Here is a 27,785-nt window from a genome sequence, read left to right as displayed (position 1 = left end):
CAAGCCCACTGCGTGGTGGTGCGGTTGCGCGCTGGGCAGGGAGGGGTGGAGCCATGCAGTGCATACGGTGAGGAGGGACAAGAAGGACCAGTCAGTGGGGGCAGTTGACAGAACTTATTCCACTTTGGTGTCCCGCTGCTGTTTGATGAAGCTGATCAGTCCGTTCGTGGAGGAATCGTGGGACGTCACGGCCGAGCTGCCTTCCAGCTCCGGCTCGATCTTCTTGGCCAGCTGCTTCCCCAGCTCCACTCTGCCGGGGAGGGGTGGGACAGGACGGTGAGCCACGGCTCAGAGCCCACCCGAAGGCACAACAGACCCCCCCTCCCTTCCCTCGGCAACTCACCCCCACTGATCGAAGCTGTTGATGTCCCAGATGATGCCCTGGACGAAGATCTTGTGCTCGTACATGGCTGCAGAGAAAGCAGAAGCGGACGGCGCGCCCCCCGCCAGTTAGGGCTTTTCTGCCTTTCTTTGTCCCAGGCCAACTGATCCCAAGCCAGCCGGTCCCTCCCTGCCCGCACTCACCGATCAAGGCTCCCAGAATGAATGGTGTCAGCTTGGTGAACACGATTGAGTTGGTTGGACGATTCCCTTCGAAGACCTGCAGAGAACATCAACTGTCTAAAGTGATAACGAGGCAGGGAGACTTCGGGGCGCTCAGCACTAAATGGGGCATCTAGACGCATGCCTCCCCCTCAAGGCTCAGGGGTCTCTGCAGAAGAAGAGCTGGAAGGTGTCTAAGAGCCAAAGTGGCGGTGAGGTCAAGGAAATGGTGCCTTCTAGACACAGCAGGGCTGGTGTGCTCATAGCCGCTGTGACAGCACGCAGAAGCCCAAAGCAGACAGAAGTCCCATCACAGGAGCAAAAGGAGGCACAAAGCCCCTGCTCTACCCAAGAAGCTACCTATGAGTGACAGCTCCTAGGAAAGGCAAAGTCAGTTTTCTTCAACAGAGTGACACTGCCACATTGCAGGACAGGATGCATACCAAGAAGCAGTTGATCGCCGGGCGTGGTGGCGCATGCCTTTAATCCCAGCACTCGGGAAACAGAGGCAGGCGGATCGCTGTGAGTTCGAGGCCATCCTGGTCTACAAAGTGAGTCCAGGATGGCCAAGGCTACACAGAGAAACCCTGTCTCGGAAAACCAAAAAAAAGAAATAGTTGATCAACACAAAACAGACTGCATGGGTTTTTTGTTGTTGTTGTTCATTCGTTAGCTTTTTGTTGCAACTCAATTTATTATTTATTTTTAGAAAAAGACTATAAAGTTGAGTGGGTAGGTAGATCTGGAATAAGTTGGAGGAAGAGAAAGAATATTGCCAAAATATATTGCCGGGGGCAGGAGGGGTAGGGGAGAAAGTCCTCAAAATAATTCTGGTCCCCAAATGTGTGTGGGATTTTTTTTCCCCCGGAGACAGGGTTTCTCTGTGTAGCCTTGGCCGTCCTGGACTCACTTTGTAGACCAGGCTGGCCTTGAACTCAGCGATCCGCCTGCCTCTGCCTCCCGAGCGCTGGGATTAAAGGCGTGCGCCACCACGGCCAGCTCAGTTTGGTTTTTCAAGACAGGGTTTCTCTGTGTAGCCCAGGCTGTACTTAATTCCCTCTGTAAAGACCAGGCTGGCCTCAAAGTCACAGAGATCTGCCTGCCTCTGCCTCCCTGTGTGCTCGGATTACAGGCGTGCGCCACCTTGCCCAGCTGGTCCTCCAGCTTTTGAAGAGGAAGGGCAGACTGTCCCAGAGACTGAGACATTTAAGTCTAGGGGATCAGACCCTCCCACTGTGTAGGACAGCCAAGTCATACCATGAGCCCTTACCCTGACTCCCCCACTGTCATCTCCCTAGCTCCCGCACATCACCCTAAAGCAGTTCACAAGCAAGGCTGACCTTGTGTGGCAACAGTTTCTCCACGTCCTCCGGGCTCTTGCCCGCAGCCTGGAGCTCCTTCTTTGCCTCTTCCGGCAACTTTCCCCTCATCAGGGCCTCAGTCTGGGCCAAGAAGTTGGCCAAGAGGATCTGACAAGAAAGACAAACAGTTACAGGAGTGAGCACCGCCAGGGACGGCCTGGCGCGTCGCAGGTGGGGGTCAGTTCTAGCATGGTCCACTCACGGCACACTTCAGGAAGAAGGAAGGAGGGAACACCTGATGACAGGAAAGGGTAGGTGACAATGCTAACTGTTCATTTTTTTCTTTTAAGGGAGGATGTAACCCAAGTGTCCTCTGCTGAGCTACAACCCCATCCGTTCTTAAAAAGCTGAGTCAGCCCCTACCCAGATCTAGCCAATGGACAGGACATTCTCCACAGTTGAAGTGGAGAGCGGGGACTGACTTTCACACGAACTCTGGTGCCCCATATTTGACCACATCCTAGTGGCACTCAGATGAAGGATAACAGGCTACCAAGAAGAGACTTGATACCCTATGAGCATATACAGGGGTAGGAGGTCCCCCCTCAGTCACAGTCATAGGGGAGGGGAGCAGGGGGAAAGCGGGAGGGAGGGAGGAAGGGGAGGATACAAGAGATGGGATAACAATTGAGATGTCATAAGAATAAATTAATTTTTAAAAAAATCTGAGTCAGGTATTTGTTCCACTGAACTGGCAGATCCTCCTGTCACCTAAATAGCTGTAATCACAGGTGTTTGCCACCTCTCGAAGCTTCCCGACAGGATCTTCTGTACCTGCCAAGGCAGCGTCCTGCTAATGACTGCCATTAACAACTTTTAAGAGGTAAAGGGCACTGACCCCCCCTTTCTGGCTGAATCAAGTCCACAGTGCTGCACCCCACAGGTACAGCCTGGGGTGTGGCGGCACACACTTGCAATCCCTACACTCAGGAGGCTGAAGCAGGCAACTGCCAAGTTCAAGGCCAGCCTGGGTTGCACCATGTGACCCAGCTGCAAAACAAAAGACAAGACACTCACCCGCCAAATGTCGGTCCTCACAGGGAAGTAGACTCTGCCAGAAACCTGAGTGAACAGGTGTTTTCCCCTACCCTAGGCTTTACGTGTCCACTCGACATGGCTAAAGTCACCTGAGGTGGGGGTTTCGAATGAAAACTGCCCAGATCCAATTCGCCTGTGGGGGAGTGCCACGACTGTTCCTGTTCGTTGATGCAGGAGGGCCCCGCCTACTGTGGGCAGCACCATCCCTAGGCAGGTGACCCCAGACTGTATAAGGAAACTAGGCAAGCATGAGCCTGCGAGCAAGCCAGCAAACAGCATTCCTCCAGGTCTCTGCCTCAAGCTCTTGTCCTGCCTTCTCCCAGTCATGGACTGGTAAGCTGAAATAAACCTTCGCTCTTGCTTGGAGCCTTTCCTCACAGCAGCTGAGATGGAACTAATACAGGCTAACACCTTGAGTTTAGCCCATGACTTTTCCGAACTAGGAACCCAGCTGGGCTTCTAACGCTGGGAACTCAGAGGGCAGACTGTATTTCTTTCTTTTTTTTATCTGTGTATCCCTGGCTGGCCTGGCCTCACTTTGTAGACCAGGCTGGCCTCGAACTCACATCGATCTGCCTGCCTCTACCTCCCAAGTGCCAGGATTAAAGGTGTGTGCCACCACGCCCAGCCAGACTGTGTTTGAAGCCAGTAAAGTTGTGGTCATCTGCTGTGACAGTGAGAGAAATTCATCTAACAGGCCGAGCAGCTGCAGGAGGGTCATGTCCCACAACCCCGAGAAGCAGGAGAACAGTCCAGACAGGCTTTTTCTCACCTTGTGATGCAGACCCTTCCGTATGGGGTGCTGGGTCTGGACGGGGATGAGGAAATCACAGGGGATCATCTTGGTGCCTGTCAAAGGCCGAGGCACAGTCATCCATACAACCCCAGCCCATGAGAGCTACCCAAGCAGCATACAGGAAGGCACAGCCCTGAGCAGGGAGGTCCCTGCTGCCCCATCTTTACCCGGCTAGGCGCCACACCCACTTGCCCAGGACAGACGGGCCCTACCTTGGTGGATAAGCTGGTAAAACGCATGTTGGCCGTTGGTCCCTGGCTCCCCCCACACGATGGGGCCTGTCTGGTGGTCCACCCGGGCACCGGACTTGGTGATATACTTCCCGTTGGACTCCATGTCACCCTGGAATGAGGGACAGAAACTCAGACCTCTCCCTGCAGGAGTCACATTTCACAGACGGCCCAGATCCTTCCTGGGGGGGCCTCAGCATTCTTCATGCGGGGAACCCTGTAAATGTGGGTCCTCAGGTCCCCTGAGCTTTCTGGCTTAAGGCTCTCACACCATAAGAACCATGAGCAAAAAAAGATGGATCTAGAGGCAAGAGGCGGATCTCTTTAAAAACAAATTTTGTTCTTCCCATAGGAGGCCCAAGGTAAGCCAGGAAGACGGTCCACTGCTCTCTTGACCAAGAAAACCACTCACGACCATACAAACTGAGAGGTCGAACCTTGTTCACTTTAAGAACAACCATGTGGAGCCAGGCATGGTGGCACACTCCTTTAATCCCAGCACTCGGGAGGCAGAGGCAGGTGCATCGCTGTGAGTTCGAGGCCAGCCTGGTCTACAAAGCAAGTCCAGGACAGTCAAGGCTACACAAACCCTGTCTCAAAGGGGGGGGGAAAAAAAAAAAAAACGGAACAACCATGGGGTTGGAGAGATGGCTCAGAGATTAGGAGCACTGACTGCTCTTCTGGCGGTCCTGAGTTCAAGTCCCAGCAACCACGTGGTGGCGCACAACCATCTATAATGTGATGTGGCGCCCTCTTCTGGCCGGTAGGGGTACAAGCTAAAGAACCACCGTGAAGATGGGGAGGAGTGGCTCAGTGGTTAAGGAGTGCGCCCTGCTCATCCAGGACCCAATTTTAATTCCCGGAACCCACATCAGGTAGATCACAACCACCTGTAACTCCAGCGCCAAGGGATCCCATCAACTGCTTCTGGCCTCAGTGGGCACCCTGAACACAGCAGTGGCACTCACTCACACAGACACATACAAATACACATTAAAAGCAAAGGGGAGAGGAGACTTGAGTGGGTAGGTGTGCCCAGACCAAACAAGAGGGCTGGACACAGGGTCAGGGCCCGAAAGGGTGCTAAGTTTTGTTGCATGTGATTACAAATGCAGAAAGGTTTGGCTGCAAACTCTCCAGTCACCGGACAAAGTACCCAAGATGGGCCACAGGATAGGTCACAGGGGATCCTGCTCGCACCATCGCCCAGAACAGCAAAGGAAGGTGACAATGGAAGAAGAAGACAACATGCCCACAACTGATCCAGGACAAGTCTGGCCAGTGCCAAAATCCAGCTAGCAACATGGGTTTGGACTAGGTCTTGGTCGCCAAGATGTGCCGTGAACCCAGCAGCAGCGACAAGCCACAGCCGCACCCAAGGGCTAAGGGAGGCACTGGAACTGGCCACTAGACCCTCCCGGTGTACGGCCTGGCAGCTGGTACCTGCTGGAAATAGGCAGCGAAACGGTGCATGTACTGGTCGTAGGGTAGCATGGCATGGGTCTCGCACCCGAAGCAGTTGATGTACCAGACGCCTAGCAGAGCCAGCAGGACGGGGGCGTTCTTCTCCAGGGGCGTCTTCTGGAAGTGCTGGTCCTGAAAGAAACAGGGTAAGAGAGCTGAGGCAGATGGCAGGGGGAGGAGCGAGGGGAGGAGAGGAAGGAGCGGAGAGGACCCACCCATGTCTCAGGCCACTTTAGCACTCACCATCCAGTGAGCCCCGGAGAGCAGCTGCTCAAAGTGGTCAAAACCTGTTGACACAAATCAGCATCAACCAGAAGCGGCCACCCCGGTGTTCTCCCAGGAGGCTGTTTACAGTTTCTTCTGGAACCAAGAAAAGTTGGACCCAGGAGAAAGGTGGGCCCTGAAGATAGCCTCTCTCCTCAGAACTGGCCCTGAGCAGTTTCTTTCTCCCAGTACTAAAAGATACATTGTTCTAGGCATGGGAGCCTGTAGGCTAAGCAAACAACTCGTGGATACAATGGCTACCCCACGCTGCAATACTGCCCCCTGCAGGCGACTGGGAAACACTCACCCACATGCAGAGCGATGGACAGTCCAATGGCTGACCACAGCGAGTAGCGGCCACCTACCCACTAAAAGAGAAGGAAAAAGGCATTGAAGGCAGGCAGGCTCACCCTACCCCCCCACCTACCACGCTTGTCCCTGGAAAGCCACGCTTCCACAGACACAACTTGGAGGGCTTGACCCAACCCAACTCTTGTCATGTAGCACACCAGGCTCCGTGACTCTCCAAGGTGGCGCCAAGGTAGGTATACACACAGGACCGATCAAAGCCTCAACACAACTAAAGATGTTACCATGGCCAACCCAAGGCCTCAAACCTCTGTCAGCTCCCGTCTCCTCAGCACTGGCAGACAGAGAGCCTATACCCGTGTCATTCTTGGCTTTCTCGGTGTTGACAGAGCCATACCCTTGCTTAGCCTGCCTCACCATGACCCGTGCCAGTTCCTGCCTCTCCAGTGCTGACAGAAGCGCTCTCGATCTGTGCTAAACCTGCTTCCTCAGATGTTGACATACACAGGCTCTCATACAGGTTCACAATCCCATCTCCTCAGATGCTGGCAGGCCACGCCTTCATACCTGTGCACACATGCAGCAGACACGACTTAAGTGCCTCATGCCTGTGCCTACCTTATTGCTTCAGACACTGATGAATTTAGTGCCTCATACCTGTGCCATGCCTCATCTCCTCAGACACTGGTAGGCCAAGCACTCATATCTCTGAGGAACTTACCTGTTGAAACCTTGAGAAACCCAGGACCTGTATGCTCCCCCATTGACAGACCCAAAACCTCACATCTGTGCCTACCATGTTTCCTCAGCCACTGACAGACCAGAGCCTTGGGACAGACCAGAGCCTCGTACCTGTAACCTACCCTGTCTCCTCAGCCATTGACAGACTAGAGCCTCATACCTGTACCTACCCTGTCTCCTCAGCCACTGACAGACCAGAGCCTCGTACCTGTGCCTACCCTGTCTCCTCAGCCACTGACAGACCAGAGCCTTGTACCTGTGCCTACCCTGTCTCCTCAGCCACTGACAGACCAGAGCCTCGTACCTGTACCTACCCTGTGGATAGTGGAAGGAACCAGGTTTAGGGAATAGATTTTCTACAGCGACCATCTCACAGGCCTCCTTAGGAGTGACATGTGCTCTCAGATCTTGCCTAATGGACTGTGTTCGAACTGGCATTGGGTAGTCAGCAGCCCTCACACTGGTAAGTATGACTTAAGCCTCTAAACCCTCATATGGTACCATTTGTATCCCTAGGGCAACTCGAAGACTGTACACCCATGAGGCGACTGGCTACACATCCCCCAGGTCCTCGCAACAGCCTAAGTTTGGCCTGACTGAGGGCAGGTAGTGGGACTGGCTTGGGGCACTCCATCTCCTCTCTCTGACCTCCAGGCTGACCCAGACACACATACTGCTATGACTGGTCGTTCTGTCTTCCTTCCTTCCTTCCTTCCTTCCTTCCTTCCTTCAGTATTTTGTGTCAAAGTCTCAAACACTTGATCTTCTGGTCTCAGCCTCCCAAGTACTAGGATCTGAAGTATGTGCCTTAGCTGGGTGTAGTGGTGCGCGCCTTTAAATCCCAGCACTCGGGAAGGCAGGAGACAGGCAGATCGGTATGACGTCAGCCTGTTCTACAAAGTTGAGTCCAGGACAGCCAAGGCCACACGGAGAAACCCTGTCTCAAAAAACAGAACAAAAACAAAACAAAACAAAACAAACAAAAAAAAAAACAAACAAACAAAAAAAGAAGTATGTGCCTTGATGCTGTTTCTCCTAAATTGGTATATTTCACTGTGACTGATGGATCGTGCGCATATCTGCACGTGTGCGTGAAGGTCCGTCGTTCTTCTCCCACAATGTGGGTCTTGGGGATACAGTTCAGATCACCGAGCCGTCAGGTGTGTTAACCCGCTGCGCCACCCTACCAGCCCCACTGTGGCCGTCAGGTGTGTTAACCCGCTGCGCCACCCTACCAGCCCCACTGTGGCCGTCAGGTGTGTTAACCCGCTGCGCCACCCTACCAGCCCCACTGTGGCCGTCAGGTGTGTTAACCCGCTGCGCCACCCTACCAGCCCCACTGTGGCCGTCAGGTGTGTTAACCCGCTGCGCCACCCTGCAAGCCCCACTGTGGCCGTCAGGTGTGTTAACCCGCTGCGCCACCCTACCAGCCCCACTGTGGCCGTCAGGTGTGTTAACCCACTGCGCCACCCTACCAGCCCCACTGTGGCCGTCAGGTGTGTTAACCCGCTGCGCCACCCTACCAGCCCCACTGTGGCTCTTTTACACAACCACGTCTTATCAAACCCCTCAGGTCTGGCCAGCCAGAAGTTTATGTGTTCCTGGGTTAGAGTCTTCCCCACACATTTCACCTAACAAGCCTAGGGTACTTCAGTGTCTGAACCCAAGTGGCAAGGTCGCCTCTTCCTGGATCCATGGATTGATTGGCAAGGCTGGGTAAACCCGGTGTGGACCAATTACACCGTCACCTGGGAGACCTGGCTCTGTCTACCTGAATCCAGCGCCAGTGGACACAGCCTGCGCGCTGCCCGATCTTGGCTCCTTAACCTTTGTGGGGACCGAGCTCTACGTACTTTCCTCTGGCCCCAGCTATCTCCAACAAGCCTGCACAGCTTGTGACACCTGACATACAGATCCAGCACCACCAAGCTGGCCTAACCACAGCACCAGCAATGCACTGAGCCTGCATCTCATTAGTTAAGACCGTCCCCCACCATCTGCGCTCCACAGACCCACCTGAGATGGCCTGAGATGCTCTTCTGCTTTCTCAGCCATACCTGGTCCTTACCTCCAAGACACAGGCGGACACACCCCAGCCAGAAGCAAGCTCCAAGGACTTCCCTGAATGGCCCCAGATGCATCTACCTCTAGCTCCTTGTTAGAAAACCATACCTATATACATACACTTAAATTAGGGTTTGCAGACAGCCTATACGACCTACAGTACTACAAAGCAAGTCTGGGACAGCCAAGGCTACACAGAGAAACCTTGTCTCAAAAAACCAAACAACCACAAAACAACAAAAGACCTACAGTACTTGTCAATTTTATGGGCCAGTACTATGTGCATGATTTTTTTTAAAAGCAATTTATTTTTATTTTTTGTACATTGATGTTTTTGACTGCACGTATGTGTGTGTGTGAGGATGTCAGATCCCCTGGAACAGGAATTACACTGTTGTGAGCTGCCATGTGGGTGCTGGGAATTGAACCCGGGGCCTCTGAAAGAACAGCCAGTTAACCGCTCTTCACCCCTGAGCCACCTCTCCAGCCCCACTATGTGTCTGCTTTAAGAGAGGTCATTCTTAACCATAGCTCCTTGGGCTTCTCCACACCCGGGTGTACCCTACCTTTGCCCGAATCTTCTATGAACAAGTCAGCCCTAACTGCCCACGCTCAATCTGAGCTCCTCAAGCCTACCTCTGGCAGGCCAGCTGTGACTGCTGGCTGACACAGGCGACGCCGAGCCAATCTGCCCACCTATGTTCCATGATGGCTCCTTCTGTTGCTGCACTTGGTGGGACAAGTCTCCTTCCTCTTAGTGTGACCTCAGCTCTTCTGATTTCACCTCCCAGGCCGGCTCCTCAATCCACATCTAGAGGGTGAGGTCTACTCACCCTTGGGTCCTCAGACCATACCTGGCCAGCTCCACCTACCAGTATGTCTCTCCAGGGCATGTCTGACACGTCATCTCTACCCGAGTGGGGCCCCGGCTTCTCAAACCACCTGGGTGGCCTCTACTCTTTGAGCCTGGACCACGCTCCTTCAGGCTTCACCGCCACCGCCTTTGACTGAATCCAACGCCTACCTGTACTCAACTCCTCAGCCCTCAGCGGTCTCCACCTAGCGGGTCAACCGTCTGCCTCTGGCCTTGGCCCTTCCAGAACACAACTGATGAGCCACTGTCACCTACCAGCATTCACCTCTAATTCTCACAGTTCAAACCTGTATCTTGCCAGGTGCAGTGGCGCACGCCTTTAATCCCAGCACTCGGGAGGCAGAGGCAGGTGGATCACTGTGAGTTCGAGGCCAGCCTGGTCTACAAAGCGGGTCCAGGACAGCCAAGGCTACACAGAGAGACCCTGTCTCAAAAAACCAAAACCAAGAGCCGGGCGTGGTGGCGCATGCCTTTAATCCCAGCACTCGGGAGGCAGAAGCAGGCGGATCGCTGTGAGTTTGAGGCCAGCCTGGTCTACAAAGTGAGTCCAGGATGGCCAAGGCTACACAGAGAAACCCTGTCTCGAAAAACCAAAAAAAAAAAAAAAAAAAAAAAAAAAAAACCAAAACCAAAACCAACCAACCAACCAAACAAACAGAAAAAGAACCCCCCCCAAAAAAAAACTGCTGTATCTTACAAGACAGGTGGCGGTGGCGCACGCCACGCCTTTAATTCCAGCACTCGGGGAGGCAGAGGCAGGCGGATCCCTGAGTTCGAGGCCAGCTGGGTCTACATAGTGAGTTCTAAGAGACCTGCTCTGCCTACTGGCACACTATGCACCCTGGCTCCTCTGAATGTGCTTGGTGAGCCACAACTATGTATCAGGTTATTGACTATGGCTCTACAGACCATACCTGGAAGGCCAGAAAAACACATCTCAGCTCCATGAGCCACACACCAGATGGGCTGGCTCTACTAACCTGTATATGGCTCTGGATTTTCAGACCACGCCTGACGGGCCAGTGCTACCTACCTGATCCTGAGCCCTCACACTCCATCCACATGTGACTGGCCAGCGACATGGCCTAATACCCTTCTCCGGGTTTGACTATGACGTCTGATGTCTCACTTATGTCTCCTTAGCTCTCCACTCAGCAATTGGATGCAATTCTTTGGGTCTGAGGCCTCACCTGACAGTTGGCTCTGCCTGCTTTGCTCGACCCAGACTGACCTGAGAAAGGATTTGCTAACTGTGGTGTGCAGGTTCCACAGACTAAGTTACCCAACATACTCCCACCGTGTGTGGCCAAGTCCGCCAGACTTGGGATTCGAGCCTGTTTCTGACCTCAGCAGCCTCTTCCATCCCTTACCTAGGAGACCAGGGAGTACAAATCTGTCTCTTAGCAACCTCCTCTGCCAGCCTTGCGGCACACTCCTGCATGGATGCTGCTCTCCATCCCCTGACGCCCTCCAGGTCTGCAGTCCTGTTCTAAGGGACTCCAGACTGCCTCCCTGAACCCAGGGCCTGGACCCCCGCCGAGAAGTCCCATCTCCCACCACTGCACCCTTAGCCTGCAATGTGTACAGCAGACAGTTCTACTTGCATGTGCCTCGCCTGGCTCCTCTGGTTCCAGTGGGAAACCCAGTCACACACTTCTCTCTGATTCCGGCCCCTGAGACTTTAGCCATGACACCACATCTAAGCAGCTGCCGCCACACACCCGAAAAGATGCTACCTGCCAATCTCACAGTCTCTTGCTGCCGGAATTTGCCTCAGGACTGAGCTGTCATACTCTGAAGACTGTGCTCTCCCAAGCCTCTCCAATTGCACCCTAAACCCCACCTGAACCTGTCTTCACTCCTTTCTAGACCTCCGATTCTAGCTCCTGAGACCTCCACCATGACACGCCATGACAACACACACCTTACAGACTTCATCCTACATACCTGAGGACAGGTAACCAACTTAGTTCTCTGATGCTGGTCTCGAGCTGGGCCCTCACCAGCATGCCTCTGCTGGGTCCAGATGCCCGGCACACCAGGCAATGTCAAGTCAGGCCCCAGCAGGCTGAGTCTCACCACTCACACATACCTGTACTGGCCCGACTTGAGGACGGGCCTTGCAGGTCGTGCTGCGCTCCTCTGCCTGGTGTCGCTTTCCCTCACCTGAGAGACTCACTCCAGAGTCTTCACACACCCTGGGCTCCTGGGCTCTGCAGACACCATCACCTCCACTCAGCATTATCCATCCACATCTTTCCTCATGCTCTTGTGGTACGACATATGTGTGGCCTGACCCACATGGTCTCAGCTGCCACCATGCCAGCCCTGGGCTCCTGCTCTCTGCACTTAAACATCACTCTTTGACCTTGCCTGCAAGACTCTAATTGCTCCATCACATTCCATTGACTTTCTGTACGCTGGGCAGTTACAATTAACGTCCCGCTCTGTCGGGCTCTATGGCTGGCTAGCAAGGGTAACCCACTCCTCCCCTACCGCCATTTGTTCATGCGCCAACGCCTAGGGAGGAAGGGAAAGGCCCCTCTTCCTCTATCAGGCAGGCAACATTTGTTAGAAGATGCTGCACTGGAGGCTGGAGAGATGGCTCAGAGGTTAAGAGCACTGGCTGCTCTTCCAGAGGTCCTGAGTTCAATTCCCAGCAACTACATAGTGGCTCACAACCATCTATAATGTGGATCTGGTGCCCTCTTCTGGCGGGCAGGTGTACACGCAGGCAGAGCACTTGTACACATAATAATAATAATAAAAAGATGCAGCTTCCCAACAGAGGATCGAAAGAAAAAGGCTTTTGGCTAAGTATGATGTTGCATGCTTGTAATCTAAAACACTTGGGAGGCCAAGGCAAAGAGGATCGCAAGTTTAAGGCTAGCCTGAGCTACATCGTGAGCTGCAGGTTAGCCTGAGCTACATAGAGAGCCTGTCTCAAAAACCCTTTAAAAGGGGATGGGGACATGGCGGCCCACGCCTTTAATCCCAGCACTTGGGAGGCAGAGGCAGGCAGATATCTGTGAGTTCAAGGCCAGCCTGGTCTACAAAGTGAGTCTAGGATGACCAAGGCTACACAAATAAACCCTGCCTCAAAAAAAAAAGGGGGGGGGGGGAAGACGGGGTGCAGCTCAGTGGTAGGGCGCTTGCATAGTGTGGGCAGGTCTTAGGCACTGAAAACAAGCTATTATTTAGCTTTCAAAGCAAGGTTACCACTGGCCAATAATGCCAACAAGAAAAGAGGCTCCAGGCCAACAGGTGGTGGGAAAACGCCAAGGGTGACACCTTCTACCCAGGATGCACCTCTACCCAGTCACAGCCCCGACACCCACGCAGCAACCCTGCACACGAAGCCTTTACAGCCCTCCCTCACACCACTGCTGTGCTCAGGACAGCTGTAAGGCCGGTTCCAAGTCAAGCCTGACTCCAGGTGAGACTACAGAGCATCCACCTTCCAGGATGACCTGCATGCAAGGCCTACCCTGGCCTGGCATGCCTCCTCCCTGCCCCTCCTCTCCAGCTGCTCCCAGAGTCCCCTGTGGGTGTCTTCCCAGCCTACCAGGTCCAGGACGCACCTTACCCTGCCCTTTGACCTTTACAGACTGTGGCTGCAGCCTGGAAGAAAGGTCATGCCTGAGAATAACTCACCCCAGCTCATCGAGAGGGCAGGGGTGGCTCTGGTTACCTCACAGTGGGTGCTGCTGGAAGGCACCCAGGGGAGTATCACTTCTCCACATACACCGGGTACTCTCCCCACAGACCGAGCCTCCCTGACGGCTTCTCTGCCTTTCCCAAAGTGAGACAGACATGCAGCAAGCGCTCAACCAGTGCTGACCTGACCTCACAGGCCCCTCCTGTCGGCTCAACGGCCGTGCCTCGGCAAAGGACACACCAAGCACCCAGCACACGGGGTGCCTGTACTTACATCCCAGAACTCGAACATGTTTTGAGGGTCAATTCCAAACTCTTTCACTTTGGTCTGGAAAATACAAAGGGGGGAGAGAGGGGTGGAGGGGGAGGGGATATCTGTTAGAGACAAGGATAGGAATTGCAGGGGGCGAGGCACGGTGCCAGACAAGCTCCAGGAACCCCTGCTTTCCTTCCAACCCCAGTGGAGCAGGCTTCTGAGTTGAGGGTGACACCCACGACTGTTCACTCCAAACTGAACAGCAAGCCAGCTCAACTCCAATACAGCAGGGGCCCTGCACCCACATAACCTCCTCTTGGTGTGTAAGAACCAGCCCCGACACCTGGAACTCAAACCCAGAGGCCATATCCCAGGCCAGGCAACAAAGCCTGCAGCACTCCCCAGCCTTGCTCCTTTGAAGATGACCCTAAGCAAACAGACCAGCCTTGTTCTCTGGTGTCTAAGGCCCTCAGGTAGGTGACTCCAGACTGCCCATACCTATCCTCAGTGGATATGTCCACTGATGGCAGAAAAGGTGCTGGTTAGTGGCCTTGAGACATATCTGGCTGCCCGCACCCCCAACCTCTTGGCAGCTTTGGGAGTTAAAGTGGGAAGGAGGGCCTAGGTGTGGTCTGTGGCTCCCAGTTCTGCCACTGGCTTGCACAGCACCACCACACAGCAGTGTTGGAGTTCACAGGGGCTGTGCTTCCTGGAGGGAGCCTCACGCTGACCTGCTGAGCGATGCTGGGCGTTCCCCTCACCTCAGATAGGCTCAAGGCCAGGCCAATTGTGAGCTGGCAAATAGGATCTGGGCTCTAACCCCATCAGCGTCACCTCACACAATCCTTTGCATGGAACAAAAGGCCACACCTGGGGGGTGCTGGGGACACGATGCCGTAGCCAAGAGCACACACCGCTCTTGCGCTAGACCTGAATTTGGTTCCCAGCAGACACCGGGCAGCTCATAGCCAGCTGTAACTCCAGTTCTGGGGGGATCGGATCCAAAGTCCTCTTCTGGACTCTGAGGGCATCTGTACTCACACATGCACATAATCCACACACATAATTAAAAATAACTCATTTTTTTAAAAAAGCACAAAGCAAGTCCAGGATGGCCAAGGCTACGAGAGAAACCCTGTCTCGAAAAACCATAAAAAAAAAAAAACCACTCAAGAGACAGAGGTAGATGGATCTCTGTGAGCTTAAGGTCAGCCTGGTCTCTAGAGTGAGTCCCAGGACAGCCAAGGCTACACAGAGAAACCATCTCGAAACAAAACAAAAGGTACATTCGTTTACCAGGCTTTGGGGAAGACCAAACAAGATCTCTCCTGTCTGTCCTATGGGGAGACATGTGGCAGGGTGCTGGATGCAGGAGATTGGCCTGGGAGATGGGTAGGGACATCACCATCCCACTGACTACATGTCCTCCCGCAGGATTAGCGACTGAATGGAGACAGCAGGGAAGGCCAGCTGGCTTCAGTGAGGCAGCTACTCCAGCAGCAGAGAGGCTACTGCCCTCCCACCCCACCCCCTTGAATCAGGGGGCTGAGCTTGGTGGATGCTGAGACGCCGTTTTTTTTTCTCATGGCCTGGGCTTCCCCATGGGGGCATGCAGGATGCCACACTGGCACTTACCGTGTTGGTAGACAGGGCAACAAAGTGCTTTGCAACTGCAGATGGCTATAAGAGACAGAAGCAGATCAGACCAAAGGCTACCCACCCTCCCCCTGGAGGAACTACCCAAGGGTAGAGAGGCCCCATCCCTGGAAAAAGTAGATTCTACACAGATTCTCTCTCTTTGGCCCTGAGGCTATTTGAGGAGCCCACAAATGGTCAAGGTCAAGATGGGCAGGAAGATGGTGGCACGTGACTAATCCTAAAGCTCAGGAGACTGAAGCAGGAGGTCACAAACCAAAAAAAGCAACAAAAAAATGTTGTATAAGGGCCACAGGCCAGGCTGCCCATGCCCACTGAAAGGCCCCTGTGGCCAAGGAGTAAAATGCCACCCCAGTGTAAATTGGGTGTGGTTCCCAGGAGCACAGCCCAGCAGAGACATAAAGGCTCCTCAGTCACAACATGGACACTATTAAAAATGAAAGAAAGAAACGGTTCTTAGCCAGTTACAGCAGGTTCTGCTTATGCCTGAGGCCAAAAAGCCACAGTTATAAAGAAAAGGAGCCAGAAGGGCTTCCACCTGCTTTTACCTTTAGCAGAAAGGGCTACTGAGCCGGACGGGGGACAGGGTAGGGTGGGGTGGGAGGAGAGGCTGGGAGGGAGGAGGACCATGAGACATGCACTACATCCCCCACCAGACTCACTCCTGAGAGTACTCAGAACACACTAAGGAGACACACACTCAGACACAGACACAGACACAGACACACACTCACGTCCTTGGCCGCCGTGAGGAACCACTCTTTTGCTGTCTCTGCATTGGTGATGGTCTCCTGGGTGGTGAAAGTCTGCAACAGAGTGTGTGGCAGGCAGTCAGCCCAGGTCAGGGTGGCCAGCAGAGGGCCACTGTGGTGACCGGCGAGCACATCAGCTACATTTACCACAGGCATCCACAAACATGCATGTCATAAGCAGTGCATGCAGCAGCCACCTAGAATTCTAACAGTTTACATCCAGGGGTGTAAGGCGCACCCCCGCACCCTACCTCAAACACCGAGCCAGATCTGCAGTCAGAGGCCACGGCATTCATGTGGTACAGGTAAAAAGACAACTTTTGCGGAATAATTCTCTCCTAGCATTTGGGGGCCAGGATCGAATTCAGGTCATTAGGCTTGATGGCAAGCCCCTTTACCTACTGAGCCACGCCACCAACCCTTACATGGGCTTTTTATTACTTTGTGTATATTGGGGTACATGAGGCATAAGTGATAATAAATAAACCCTTACATTATTAGGCCAGGGCTCTGAAAGCAGAAAGAAAGGCACAACAAGCCAGGTATGGGGGTATACACTTGCATTCCCAGGGCTCAATAAAAAGGCTGAGAGGCGACTACACTCAGCTATAATAGAAGACTGTCTCAAAACCCTGAGAAGGGGGGTGGGAATGAAACTGGGGAGGGAAAGAGAATAGATGGATCTCTTAAGAAAGAAATATCTCCGCCGGGCGGTGGTGGCGCACGCCTTTAATCCAGCACTCGGGAGGCAGAGGCAGGTGGATCACTGTGAGTTCAAGGCCAGCCTGGTCTACAAAGTGAGTCCAGGATAGTCAAGGCTACACAGAGAAACCTTGTCTCGTAAAAAAAAAAAAAAGAAAGAAAGAAAGAAACAAAAAAATATCTCCTAGCACTTAGGAGGCAGAGGCAGGCAGATCTCTAAGTTTGATGCCAGCCTGGTGTACAGAGGGAGTTCCAAGGCTACACAGAGAAACCCTGTTACAACAGTAGGAAGAGGAGGAGGAGGAGGAGGAGGAGGAGGAAGAGACTGCAGCAGCAGCAGAGATACGTTAGTGACAAGGACCTGTCCATAATCTACTTGAGTAGTTGAGCCAGGGGGACCAAAAGTTCCAGGTGTACCTGGACTGCAGTGTGAATTCAAGGCTTAGCTGAGCGACTGAGAGAGGGCCTGTCTCAAGGTAAAGGGCTGGGGACGCAGCTCAGTGGTAGTGTGCTTGCCCAGCACCTGTGAGACCCTGACGCCATACAGAGCATGGTAACGCACAGAGAGACAGACAGAAGACAGAGACAGTGAGGGGCCAAGATCACATAAGTAAGTGGCTATGGCCAGCCCATGGACAAGGGTACAAATTAAACAGCTTTAGGCTTTCATTAAGGTAAATCTCATTTGTTGCCAGACATGGGAATCATCTGAGGGCGGCAGCAGTGTTAAACCACAAAGCACCGTTCGCTAAGAAGCCATCCTGAGACTCCATCACCCAGGGCAACGCACCCGGCCTCCCCATCCCAAGTCCTTACCTTGGAAGCAATTATAAACAGGGAAGACTCGGGGGTCAGGTTGGCCAGTGTCTTGGCAATGTGGGTTCCATCAATGTTCGAGACAAACCAGACACGGGGACCTCCTGAGGAGTACGGCTTGAGAGCCTCCGTCACCATGAGGGGTCCCTGCAGGAAGAGAGGGCGAGGTTCTAGGAAGTGACTGTCCATACCCTTCACCCCATCCCCAGGTGATCTGGGCGCTCCTCACCAGGTCAGATCCCCCGATGCCGATGTTGATGACGTCCGTGATGGATTTGCCAGTGTACCCCTTCCACTCGCCACTCCGGACCCGCTGGCAGAGAAACAGATGTGGTCAACCCAAAGGCACAGCTCAAAAATGTCATTTAGGTGGGTGACAACTACTAGGCTCTCTCAGGAGTCTCTGGAGGTCACAATCCTGTGACACATTGTCCAGGTACACTGCTCCACGCTGTTGACTCTGGGAGCAAACAAGGCTTTCTTGTCCCAGACTTCTGAATGTTTATTTCTTTTCTTTTCTTTTCTTTTAATTCCCAAGACAGGGTTGTTCTTTGTAGCCCTGGCTGTCCTGGACTCGCTCTGTAGACCAGGCTGGCCTCAAACTCACAGAGATCTGCCTGCCTCTGCCTCCTGAGTGCTGGGATTAAAGGCGTGCACCACCGGCTCTGAATGTTTATCTCAAGTGGCCTCCAAAACTCCCTGTTAGGCTGGCTTCCTAATTCTGTGACAGAAAGATCACTTGATTATCTCATAGCATAGAAATGCCTGTAAAGAAAAAAAAGAAAAAGAAAAAAAAAAAAAAAAAAAGAAGGGGCTGGAGAGATGGCTCGGCGGTTAACAGCACTGACTGCTCTTCCAGAGGTCCTGAGCTCAATTCCCAGCAACCACATGATGACTCCTAACCATCTATAATGAGATCTGGTGTCCTCTTCTGGTGTGCAGGCATAACACTGTATATGTAATAGATAAATCTTTTAAAAAAAAGAGGGGACGGGAGAGATGCCTCAGAGATTTAGAGCACTGACTGCTCTTCCAGAGGTCCTGAGTTTAATTCCCAGCAACCACAATGGTGGCTCACAACCATCTATAATGTGATCTAATGCCCTCTTCTGGCCTGCAGGTGTACATGCAAATGGAGCATTCATATACATAAAATAAATAAAATATTAAAAAAAAATTGCCTGCACAGGGTTGGAAAGATGGCTGAGTGGTTAAGAGCACAGGTTGCTCTTCCAGAGGAAGCCCATGTGGAAATGAACTAAGGATTCCTTCTGACAGGCAGTACCAACTTGCCATGCACAGAATCTTCCGGAACTGACACCTTAAGAGAACTGCAGCATGGGCCAACAGAGGCCCCCAAGAAAGAACAATGCGGGTGAGACGACGCCCCAGCTTCTGACCCAGAGACACCATGTGAAAATGACCGTGTTTCCTGCCAAGGTGAAGCAAGTCAGGGTTTGATTCCTACACGATGACAGAGAACCGAGGCAAGTCTAAGGATTAGGTCCTAGTGAAAACCTGAGCAAGGCGCCCGAGTGGGCTCAGAAGCAAAGGTATAAAGGATTTCACCTTGGCCCGGTGCCCTCGATCGGTGGCTAGGTGCCTGTCGCCTAGCCTGACCTCCTGAACTGATTCCCACAGGCTATACTCTGACCTTCACAAGCACTGGGGCACCTGCATGCCCATGTAAGAGTAAAAGTTTTGGGCTTTTTTTTTTTTTTTGGGAAGATGTATTTATTATTATGTATACAGTGCTCTGCATGCATGTACAGCTACAAGCCGCCAGATGAGGGTGGTTGTGAGCCATCATGTGGTTGTTGGGATTTGAACTCAGGACCTTTGGAAGAGCAGTCAGTGCTCTTAACCTCTGAGCCATCTTTCCAGCCGCACTCATCTTGAAGAAATCTGTGCATATAGCTAACAGACGGATGTCTCCACAATAAGCTTCTTATGGAGTCTCCTGAAACTCACTAAGCTTTTGTAAGAATCTAAGTGTCTGAAAATGTATCGGCAGATACCTTAGGCACTTAAGAGGTCTTTTTAGACACTCATATTTCCACAGACAGAAGGGGGCTGAGAAAACCAGGCAGCTGTAAGCACAGGCTGTATTTTACCCAGAGAAAATGAGTGTCAAGAAGCTAAGGCCTGCAGGGTGTGGTGGCGCACGCCTGTGATCCCAGCACTTGGGGAGGCAGAGGCAGGCGGGTCTCTGTGAGCTCCGAGGCCAGCCTGGTCTACAAAACCAGTCTAGGGACAGCCAGGGCTAACACAGAGAAACCCTGTCTCAAAAAAAAAAAAAAAAAAAGAATAGTTCTGTGGTGTTTCTACATTTATTTTATGTGTATCTGTGTTTTGTCTCCATATATGTATAAGCACCACATGCATGCCTGGTGTCCACAGAGGTCAGAAACGGGCATTGCATCCACTGGAAGTACAGTTATAGGCATTGTGATAGGTGTACAGAGTGGCTGTGGAGCCTTCTGCAAGACCAGCCAGTGGGAGCCTTCTGCAAGACCAGCCAGTGGGAGCCTTCTGCAAGACCAGCCAGTGTTCTTTTTTTTTTTTTAGGGGGGGGGGTGGGTTTGAGACAGGGTTTCTCTGTGTAGCCTTGGCCATCCTGGACTCACTTTGTAGACCAGGCTGGCCTCCAACTCACAGCAATCCGCCTGCCTCTGCCTCCCGAGTGCTGGGATTAAAGGCGTGCGCCATCACCGCCCGGCTTCTTGTAAATTTTTCAATCAATAGATTACACGTATTCCTAAGGTACAGTGTGATATTTGATACAAGTATTTAAGTAACAGGTCAGAGTAATTGGTGTATCCACTGTTTCAAGCCATTACCACTTCTCTTTACAAGTGCTTGCTGGTCCCATGCCAGACTTGCTGGCACTGATTTGAAGCTCTTGTGCCTCAGTTTCCCCATTCCTGGGACCATTGGCATGTATAATTGTGCCTGACTGTACTATTTACTTTTGGGAAGACCAGCTACAGACTTCCTCACCAGAATTGCCACAGGTTAGCAGTGTTTTGTTTGTTCATTGGCTTTTCCATTTGAGGCAGGGTCTTCCCCATGTAGCCCAGGCTGGCCCAGGACTGGCAATCCCCCTACCTCAGGCTCCTAAATGCTGGGATTACAGGCATGCTCCACCACACCCACACTACACATTTTGAACTAAAAATACCTGGCCAGTCTGAGTCAGCCAATCCAACAGCTAGCTTTAAAAGAGTGTCATCCTGCAACAGTACTGGAGATGACTAACAGCACACCGTCCAGCCGGCCGGCCACACACACACACAGCAGATGGGAAGATGGCTAGGAATCCCTTGTCCACACACAAAACCTCGGGGACATCCTGAAATCCAGAGTGCCACCAGGGATTCCTGCCTTCCTGGTCCCAGGAAGCCTTGCATCCAGGTGCCACCAGGCCTTTACGATGAATACCACGGTCACTGCCAGGTCTGAAAATGGCTCTTGGCCCAGGCAAGCGGACTTTTGGACTGGCCACACATGGGAGCGGCTGCTTTCAGGCACAAGCCCAGAATAATCACAGCTGATCAGATGATCACTCTCTAAGCATGCCCAACCCATACAGACACACACACAGCACACACGCACACACCCACAGGGCCCGTGCATCCACCTCCCCTGCACTCCAAACTCATACCAGCTGCCAACACTTGCAGGGTTACCCTGGGGATACACACTAAGGCCACAGTGGTTCATGTAGGTAAATTTAGCTGGTCTCTAAGACAACCCTTACAAGCCTCCTGCCCGCCCTCCCTCACCCCCTTCCCCACCCCACCCCCTGCCCTATATACACAAAAAGAGGTCGGCTGGGCCTGGTGTGGTCTATCATTAATCCCAGAATTAAGAAGAGAGAGGCAGGCAGATCTCTCTGTGTCTGACAGAGGCCAGTTCCAGGCCAGCCAAGGCTACACAGTTAGACCCTGCTTGGAAGGAAGGAAGGAAGGAAGGAAGGAAGGAAGGAGAGAAAACAAAGGGGTATGTGGTATACGATATGGTTCTAAGCACTAATTCTGACCCAGGAGCCTGTTTTACATTTTCATAGCGTAAATAAGCTGCAGGGAGGGGAAGTGGGATGTCTCTCAGTTGGTATTGTGCTTGCTTTTTATTTTTTAATTTTTTTTATTTTTTAAATTTTATTTTATTAATTTATTCTTATTACATCTCAGTGGTTATCCCATCCCTTGTATCCTCCCATTCCTCCCTCCCTCCCATTTCCCCCTTACTCCCCTCCCGTATGACTGTGACTGAGGGGGACTTCCTCCCCCTTTATATGCTCAGAGGGTATCAAGTCTCTTCTTGGTGGTATTGTGCTTTCTTATCATATAAAGCCTCAACTTTGACAGCCCACCTCCATCCCACCCCTCCCCCCCCAGTGGCCCCAGCACCATATAACAGGTCGTAGTGGCACACACCTGCAATCCCAGACCTTGGAAGATGAAGCATGTGCTCGCTCTGAGGGAAATTCAGGTCTCAGCAGAGATGCCAGCCAGGGTTAGCAAACACACACACACACACACACGCGCGCGCTAGCATCAGCTTACCTGGCAGAAAGACTTCATCTTCTCCAGAACCTTGTTGACCTCCGGCATCACGTCTTTGCCATCCACCAAGATGGGCGTGTTGGACCGGTTCCGAAGGGCCACATGCAACACTGCCCGATCCTAGAGATAAGGGGCAGAGAGTGAGGAGCTACCGTATGCCCTGGAGCTAGTTAGAGTGGTCCCAGCTGGGGAAGCTACATAGCTCAGCCCCCTGCACCGGACAAGCAGGTCCAGGCATCCATTAACACCAACATCTTTGGGCTGGAGAGATGGCTCCGAGGTTAAGAGGCTGCTCTTCCAGAGGTCCTGAGTTCAATTCCCAGCAACCACATGGTGGCTCACAGCCATCTGTAATGTGATCTGATGCCCTCTTCCGGTGTACATAATAAATAAAAAAAATTTTTTTTTAATTTTGGTTTTTCGAGATAGGGTTTCTCTGTGTAGCCTTGGCAGTCCTGGACTCGCTGTGTAGACCAGGCTGGCCTCGAACTCACAGCAAATCGCTTGCCTCTGCCTCCCAAGTGCTGGGATTAAAGGCATGCGCCACCACCACCTGGCTAATAAATAAATCTTAAAAAAAAAAAAAGCCTGACTGAAGAGGAAAAGAGTGACCAAAGGCACACAGTGGTGATTACCCAGCTCAGAGAGGAACAATAAGACATAAGGACTTTTTGTTTGGGGCACCTCCCCCAAACAACATGTCCTGAGGCCTCAGGACATGAAGCAAGACTTGCAACAGAAGGCAGCGCTCACCAAACGGCGGCCTCACCACCCCAACCGCCATGAACCAAAACCAGAACTGGGGCCTGCGACAGGTGCCGACAGCTCCCGACAGCTCGCTCACCCGGTCACGGGAGGAGGCAAAAGGGCCCCTGCAGCTAAAGAGAGCGACTGTGGGAAGAAGAAGGCAGAAAGGCCCCACCCAGGTGGCCAGGAAAATGACTGCAATCTAGGGAGATTGCAGTGGGTGGCAGGGCGGGGGAAGCCCTCAGTGACTGTGGCCTCCCTCACACAAGTGCAGCAGTACAAGAAGACCAGCGGCTCCCAACTGCACCTATGACCTCCATGCCTCAGACGCCTCGCACGTAAAAAGACCCAGGGCTGGAGAGAGATGGCTCAGCGGTTAAGAGCACATACTTGCCAGGAGATGGTGGCGCAGGCCTTTGATGCCACAGCGCTCAGGAGGCAGAGGCAGGAGGATTGTCTCTGAGTGCTGGGCCAGCCTGGTCTACAGAGTGAGTTCCAGGACAGCCAGAGGTACAGAGAAACCCTGTCCTCAAAATAAATAAATAAATAATAAAATAAATCAACAACAATAACAACAACAGTAAAAAGACTTCAACTCCCAGTACACAACCATAGGCAGCTGCAGGGCAATCTGACACCTCTGTAGGCACCTGTACTTATGTGCACATATACCCATACACTCATAATTAGAACTGAAATTAAAAAAAAAAAAAAGACACTGATTTTGTGTGTGTGTGTGTGTGGTTTTTCAAGACAGGGTTTCTCTGTGTAGCCCTGGTTGTCCTGGACTCACTTTGTAGACCAGGCTGGCCTCGAACTCACAGCGATCCGCCAGCCCCTGCCTCCCGAGTGCTGGGATTAAAGGCGTGCGCCACCTGATTTTTGCTTTGTTTTGTGGGAGAGGTTACAAGTGCAGAGGGCAGATATGAAGGGACTTGGGAGATGTGTGGGATTGGACTACATGAGGTGAATCAATAAAAAGTTTTTTAAAAAACCTATAATGGAGTGGAAATCAGACCATTCAATAAAATATCGTTTTCTAGGGAAAAAAAAAGTAAGATAGGACATAACAATTGAGATGTAATATGAATAAATTAATAAAGTATATTAATTTTTTTTTAAAAGATAGGACAGTGTGGAGTGTTTACTGTGCCCGCAGGCTTCTTCCACCACCAAGCCAAGGACAAGATTTTCCAACGCTTGCCTTACCCCCCACCTCTTAGTGACTCCTAAGGCCAACGAAACTAAGGACTCTAGTGACACGATTCTTCTTGTCACTAGTTCTACTTCCAGAGGGACCCATCAGCGTCTCAAAGTTGAAACTCTCCAAGTAAGTGTCCAAGCAAGCCTTAAGCAAACCTCTCCCTTCGGGCTTGAGCTGCGTCCCTCCCTGGACAAGACACCGGGAACGGTTCCAATTTGCTCGCCAAGTCCAGGCTGCCCAGTCTTGCAGATATCACACCCCAAAGCTGGGCAGCCAAGCCCCAAAGAAAAGCCTTTAGCACCTTCGTGAGGCAAAAAGCATTGCTTAAGAGTGAAGGGTGATGGCGCTAACAGTCCAATAAGCGGAACAGAAGGGAAGAGGCCTGGGGTGGGTATGCTGGACCCCGGTGCCCATGGGAACTGCTTACCTCTGTGTAGTTGATCTTCGTACCATTGAACATGTTGTCGCGTGCAGCCTCCACGCCTCTGGACTTGGCCTAGGAAGAGAAGACACTGAGGCCTAGTGGCCATCACAAGTTCAACCCAACACCCCACCCCTACCCCCATCCCCCCAAGGCTGACAGATGGTCCTAACCTGTTCTCCTTTCCTACAGCCTTTGAAGAATCTGCTCAAATAGCCAGCCCTAGAGATTCCTGGGACCCCACTCCAAATGTCGAGCTGGAACCCAAAACAAGCCCCATCCCCCCAATCCCCCTCAATCCCCCTCCCCCTGGACTCCCACCTCCCCCCCAACCAAACCAGAGAGCACAGTTCCGTACCAGGTCCACCAGCATCTGCATCACTTCCTTGTTGACGAGGTTCTTGGAGTAATCCACCAGGATCTGCCCATGGTTGGTGTTGAGGTTCAAGCTGCAGGAAGAAGACGGAGAGGCCTGCAGGTCACCACTGTGCCTCAGCCCACCCTCTCGGTGCCACACCCCAGGGGCACGGCCTGTTGCCTGGCCACAAAGGCTGACCCGTAGCAGTATAGCGTTAGAAGGGCACGCCACCACAGAGCCAAGATGAAGGCAGGTCCTGAGCCAGGAGCATGGTGTAGATCGAGGCGGGAGCGGCTACCCTGCACAACCACAGAGCTTCCCCTACACACCATCTCAAACTTATTTGGGAACACCCATTCGGAGCTATAGGAACCACAGGTGGCCACTTCATGTCCCTCACTTCCCGGCATCAACGACAAGACACAGCAAAGGCATCACATGCAAGATTTCCTCCGCCCTCCCCTTCTATTTCGCAGTTGCTCACAAGTCTCTCTGGCCTCTGCATCGTGCCTCCACGGCTCTATTTTTACATCGTGGCTCCCAGCAAATCTCTGCCTATCCACCCTGCCGGACCAAAGCCCACTAGGAGCAGGTGGGAGGGGACAGCTCTTTCTGCCTGTCGCGCCAGCAAGGGCTCCTCCTCCTCTGGGTGGTTAGAAATCCCTTCTCAAAGGGCTGGGACTGGGAGATGGGGGCGAAGGGACGGAGGGGATGTCCGTGGAGGGGCCGCTCCTCCTCACGACTAAGCAGGCTCAGCCCTCCGGCGAGCACGCGGGTCCCAAGTACCCACTTCAAGGAGGCGTCAAGGACAAAGTGTGGTCCCGGCCTGGGCCCCGAGGGGCGGCTACAAGGGGGGGGGGGGGGGGGGGTCCCGAGAGCCCCGCGACCCAGACCACGCGCGCGCACCTGAAGTGGTTGAAACGCTCTGGATCCGCGTCAAAAAGTCCGCGCAGATTGAGTTCGGCTTTGTGCGCGCGGTGCCACTCCTGCAGCTTCTGGAATTGCGGGTTCCGGGTGAGCGCGGCCATGGCGGGACCCAAGAGGTTCACGGAGCTGGACGTGCGCAGAAGAGGAAGGAAGGAGGAGCGGCGGCAGCGCGCAGCAAGTCGCCAGCGGTGCGCGCAGCAGCGGCCTTTATGGCGCAGGCGTCCGGCCACGCCCTCCGGGCCACGCCTCCGCCTCGGCCCCGCCCCGCCCCGCCTCTGTCCTCCGCGTCCGCTAGGCGACCTTGCCGGCGGCTGCAGATCTGGGGGCCTCTCCTGGCCTCTCTAACACAAGTGTGGCTGGCCACTTGCGGTGTCCCTTGGCTGGCTTCTGCCCGGAAGTGACATGAAGGGCAGAGGCGGAGTTCCTCCCCCCCCCATGCCCCAAGTCCTCTCGCTACCATTCATTCGTTTATTCAATTCAGCAAAACTCTACGGGTAGCCTTCATGGTTAGAGGTAGTAATAAAATTATATGTATGTACTGTAAAGGCATATTGGGAATAAGCACTGCAGTCTTGAGTAGGCGCTTAAGAAAAAACTCACTCTTCATTATATTTTGAGTACAAGCATGGAGGGGAAGAAATGAGCCAATTGGCTACCTGCAAGGAAAGTGTTCTGTCAAAGGGAATATAAACTGGCCAGGCAGCCGGGCAGTGGTGGCGCACGCCTTTAATCCCAGCACTCGGGAGGCAGAGGCAGGCGGATCGCTGTGAGTTCGAAGCCAGCCTGGTCTACAAAGTGAGTCCAGGATGGCCAAGGCTACACAGAGAAACCCTGTCTTGAAAAACTAATAATAATAATAATAATAATAATAATAATAATAATAATAATAATAATAATAATAAAAAACTGGCCAGGCATGGTGGTGCACGCCTTTAATCCCAGCACTTGGGAGGCAGACGTAATGAGGATCGCTATGAGTTTGAGGCCAGCCTGGTCTACAAAGCGAGTCCGGGACAGCCAAGATAACATAGAGAGACCCTGTCTCAAAAAACCATTATATATATATATATATACATACATATATATATATATATATAACCAAAATCTGAGACAAGCTTACCCACAGATGTTCCAGAAACAGAAGGCATATGCGCCTGGAGTGGTTTAGAGAAGAGAAACCATTGAAGGCTCTAAACAGAGCAGGAACCTTATCTAACACAGTGTATTAAAGCACTAGCGTGACACAGGGTGTCAACGAAATGAAACAGGTCCAGAGGGTGGCAGCTTCAGTCAAGGCAGGAGGACTGATGGAATGAATGAAGAATCCACAATTTCCCGATGAGAAAGGTCAGGATACCCAGTTTGGGATACAACTTCGGGGGGGGGGGGGCAGGGGAAGGAGGGGCATGGAATTCTCATGCACAGTTCTGGGGAGGAACAAGAAAAACTTCTAATGAAGACTTGCAAGCACGTGTAGGGGGACTCCTGCGTCATTCCTCAAACTTGGCTAAGTTTTCAAAACAGAGCCGGATGTCTAGCGCTGGGGTGGTAGCATAACCCCAGCACGTGGGAAAGGAAAGCAGGAAGAGCAAGAGTTCAAGGCCACTATCAGCAACACAACATTCTGAAGCCATCATGTCTGAAAAACAAGCAAACAAACAAAACCAAAAACCAGGAGCTGAGTTTACTAGAGCAGTTGCCACAGAGGCATGAAGGCATGTGCACAGCAGCTCAGGGTGGCCTCTTGCAATCTCAGTTCCAGGGGAGACACAAACTGAAGCATTGTAGGGTTCAGTGGCCAGATTGGCCTCAATGGTGAGACCTGGGGCTCACCAACAGACCCTGCATCAAAAAAGAAGCTGAAAAGATTAATTAAATATATTATTAAAAAGGGAGTCGCTAGGCAGGCGTGGTGGCGCAACGCCTTTAATCCCAGCACTAGGGAGGCAGAGGCAGGTGGATTGCTGTGAGTTTGAGGCCAGCCTAGTCTACAAAGTGAGTCCAGGACAGCCAGGGCTACACAGAGAGACCCTGTCT

At 52.6% G+C, this 27,785-nt stretch overlaps 1 protein-coding gene across 1 annotated transcript; it reads right to left on the bottom strand.

The window, feature by feature from the left end:
• Positions 1 to 71: 71 nt before the first annotated feature.
• On the bottom strand, positions 72 to 25,949 carry Gpi (glucose-6-phosphate isomerase). The gene is made up of 18 exons (XM_051162214.1): positions 25,728 to 25,949; positions 24,822 to 24,912; positions 24,470 to 24,538; positions 22,092 to 22,211; positions 17,753 to 17,836; positions 17,524 to 17,670; positions 15,988 to 16,059; positions 15,233 to 15,277; positions 13,616 to 13,669; positions 6,004 to 6,064; positions 5,676 to 5,719; positions 5,412 to 5,564; positions 3,951 to 4,080; positions 3,715 to 3,791; positions 1,884 to 2,012; positions 526 to 601; positions 344 to 410; positions 72 to 250 (listed from the first exon to the last, which is right to left on the bottom strand). Exons 1-18 carry the CDS (start codon positions 25,847 to 25,849, stop codon positions 115 to 117), a joined length of 1,677 nt encoding a protein of 558 aa, XP_051018171.1. The 5' UTR covers positions 25,850 to 25,949; the 3' UTR covers positions 72 to 114.
• Positions 25,950 to 27,785: the final 1,836 nt, after the last annotated feature.

This window comes from Acomys russatus, chromosome 19 (genome assembly GCF_903995435.1).
Source record: "Acomys russatus chromosome 19, mAcoRus1.1, whole genome shotgun sequence".
NCBI classification, from domain to species: domain Eukaryota; kingdom Metazoa; phylum Chordata; class Mammalia; order Rodentia; family Muridae; genus Acomys; species Acomys russatus.
The sequence above is the reverse complement of the archived record's forward strand: the minus strand, read 5'-3'. Positions and strand labels throughout refer to the sequence as shown.

Coding starts and splice junctions, on each gene's coding strand:
- Gpi (XM_051162214.1), bottom strand. CDS start 25,849: ATGGCCGCGCTCACCCGGAACCCGCAATTCCAGAAGCTGCAGGAGTGG. Junction 3,792..3,950: donor TTACCAGCTTATCCACCAAG/GTAGGGCCCGTC, acceptor GGCCTTTGACAG/GCACCAAGATGATCCCCTGT. Junction 411..525: donor CATTCTGGGAGCCTTGATCG/GTGAGTGCGGGC, acceptor CTTTCTCTGCAG/CCATGTACGAGCACAAGATC.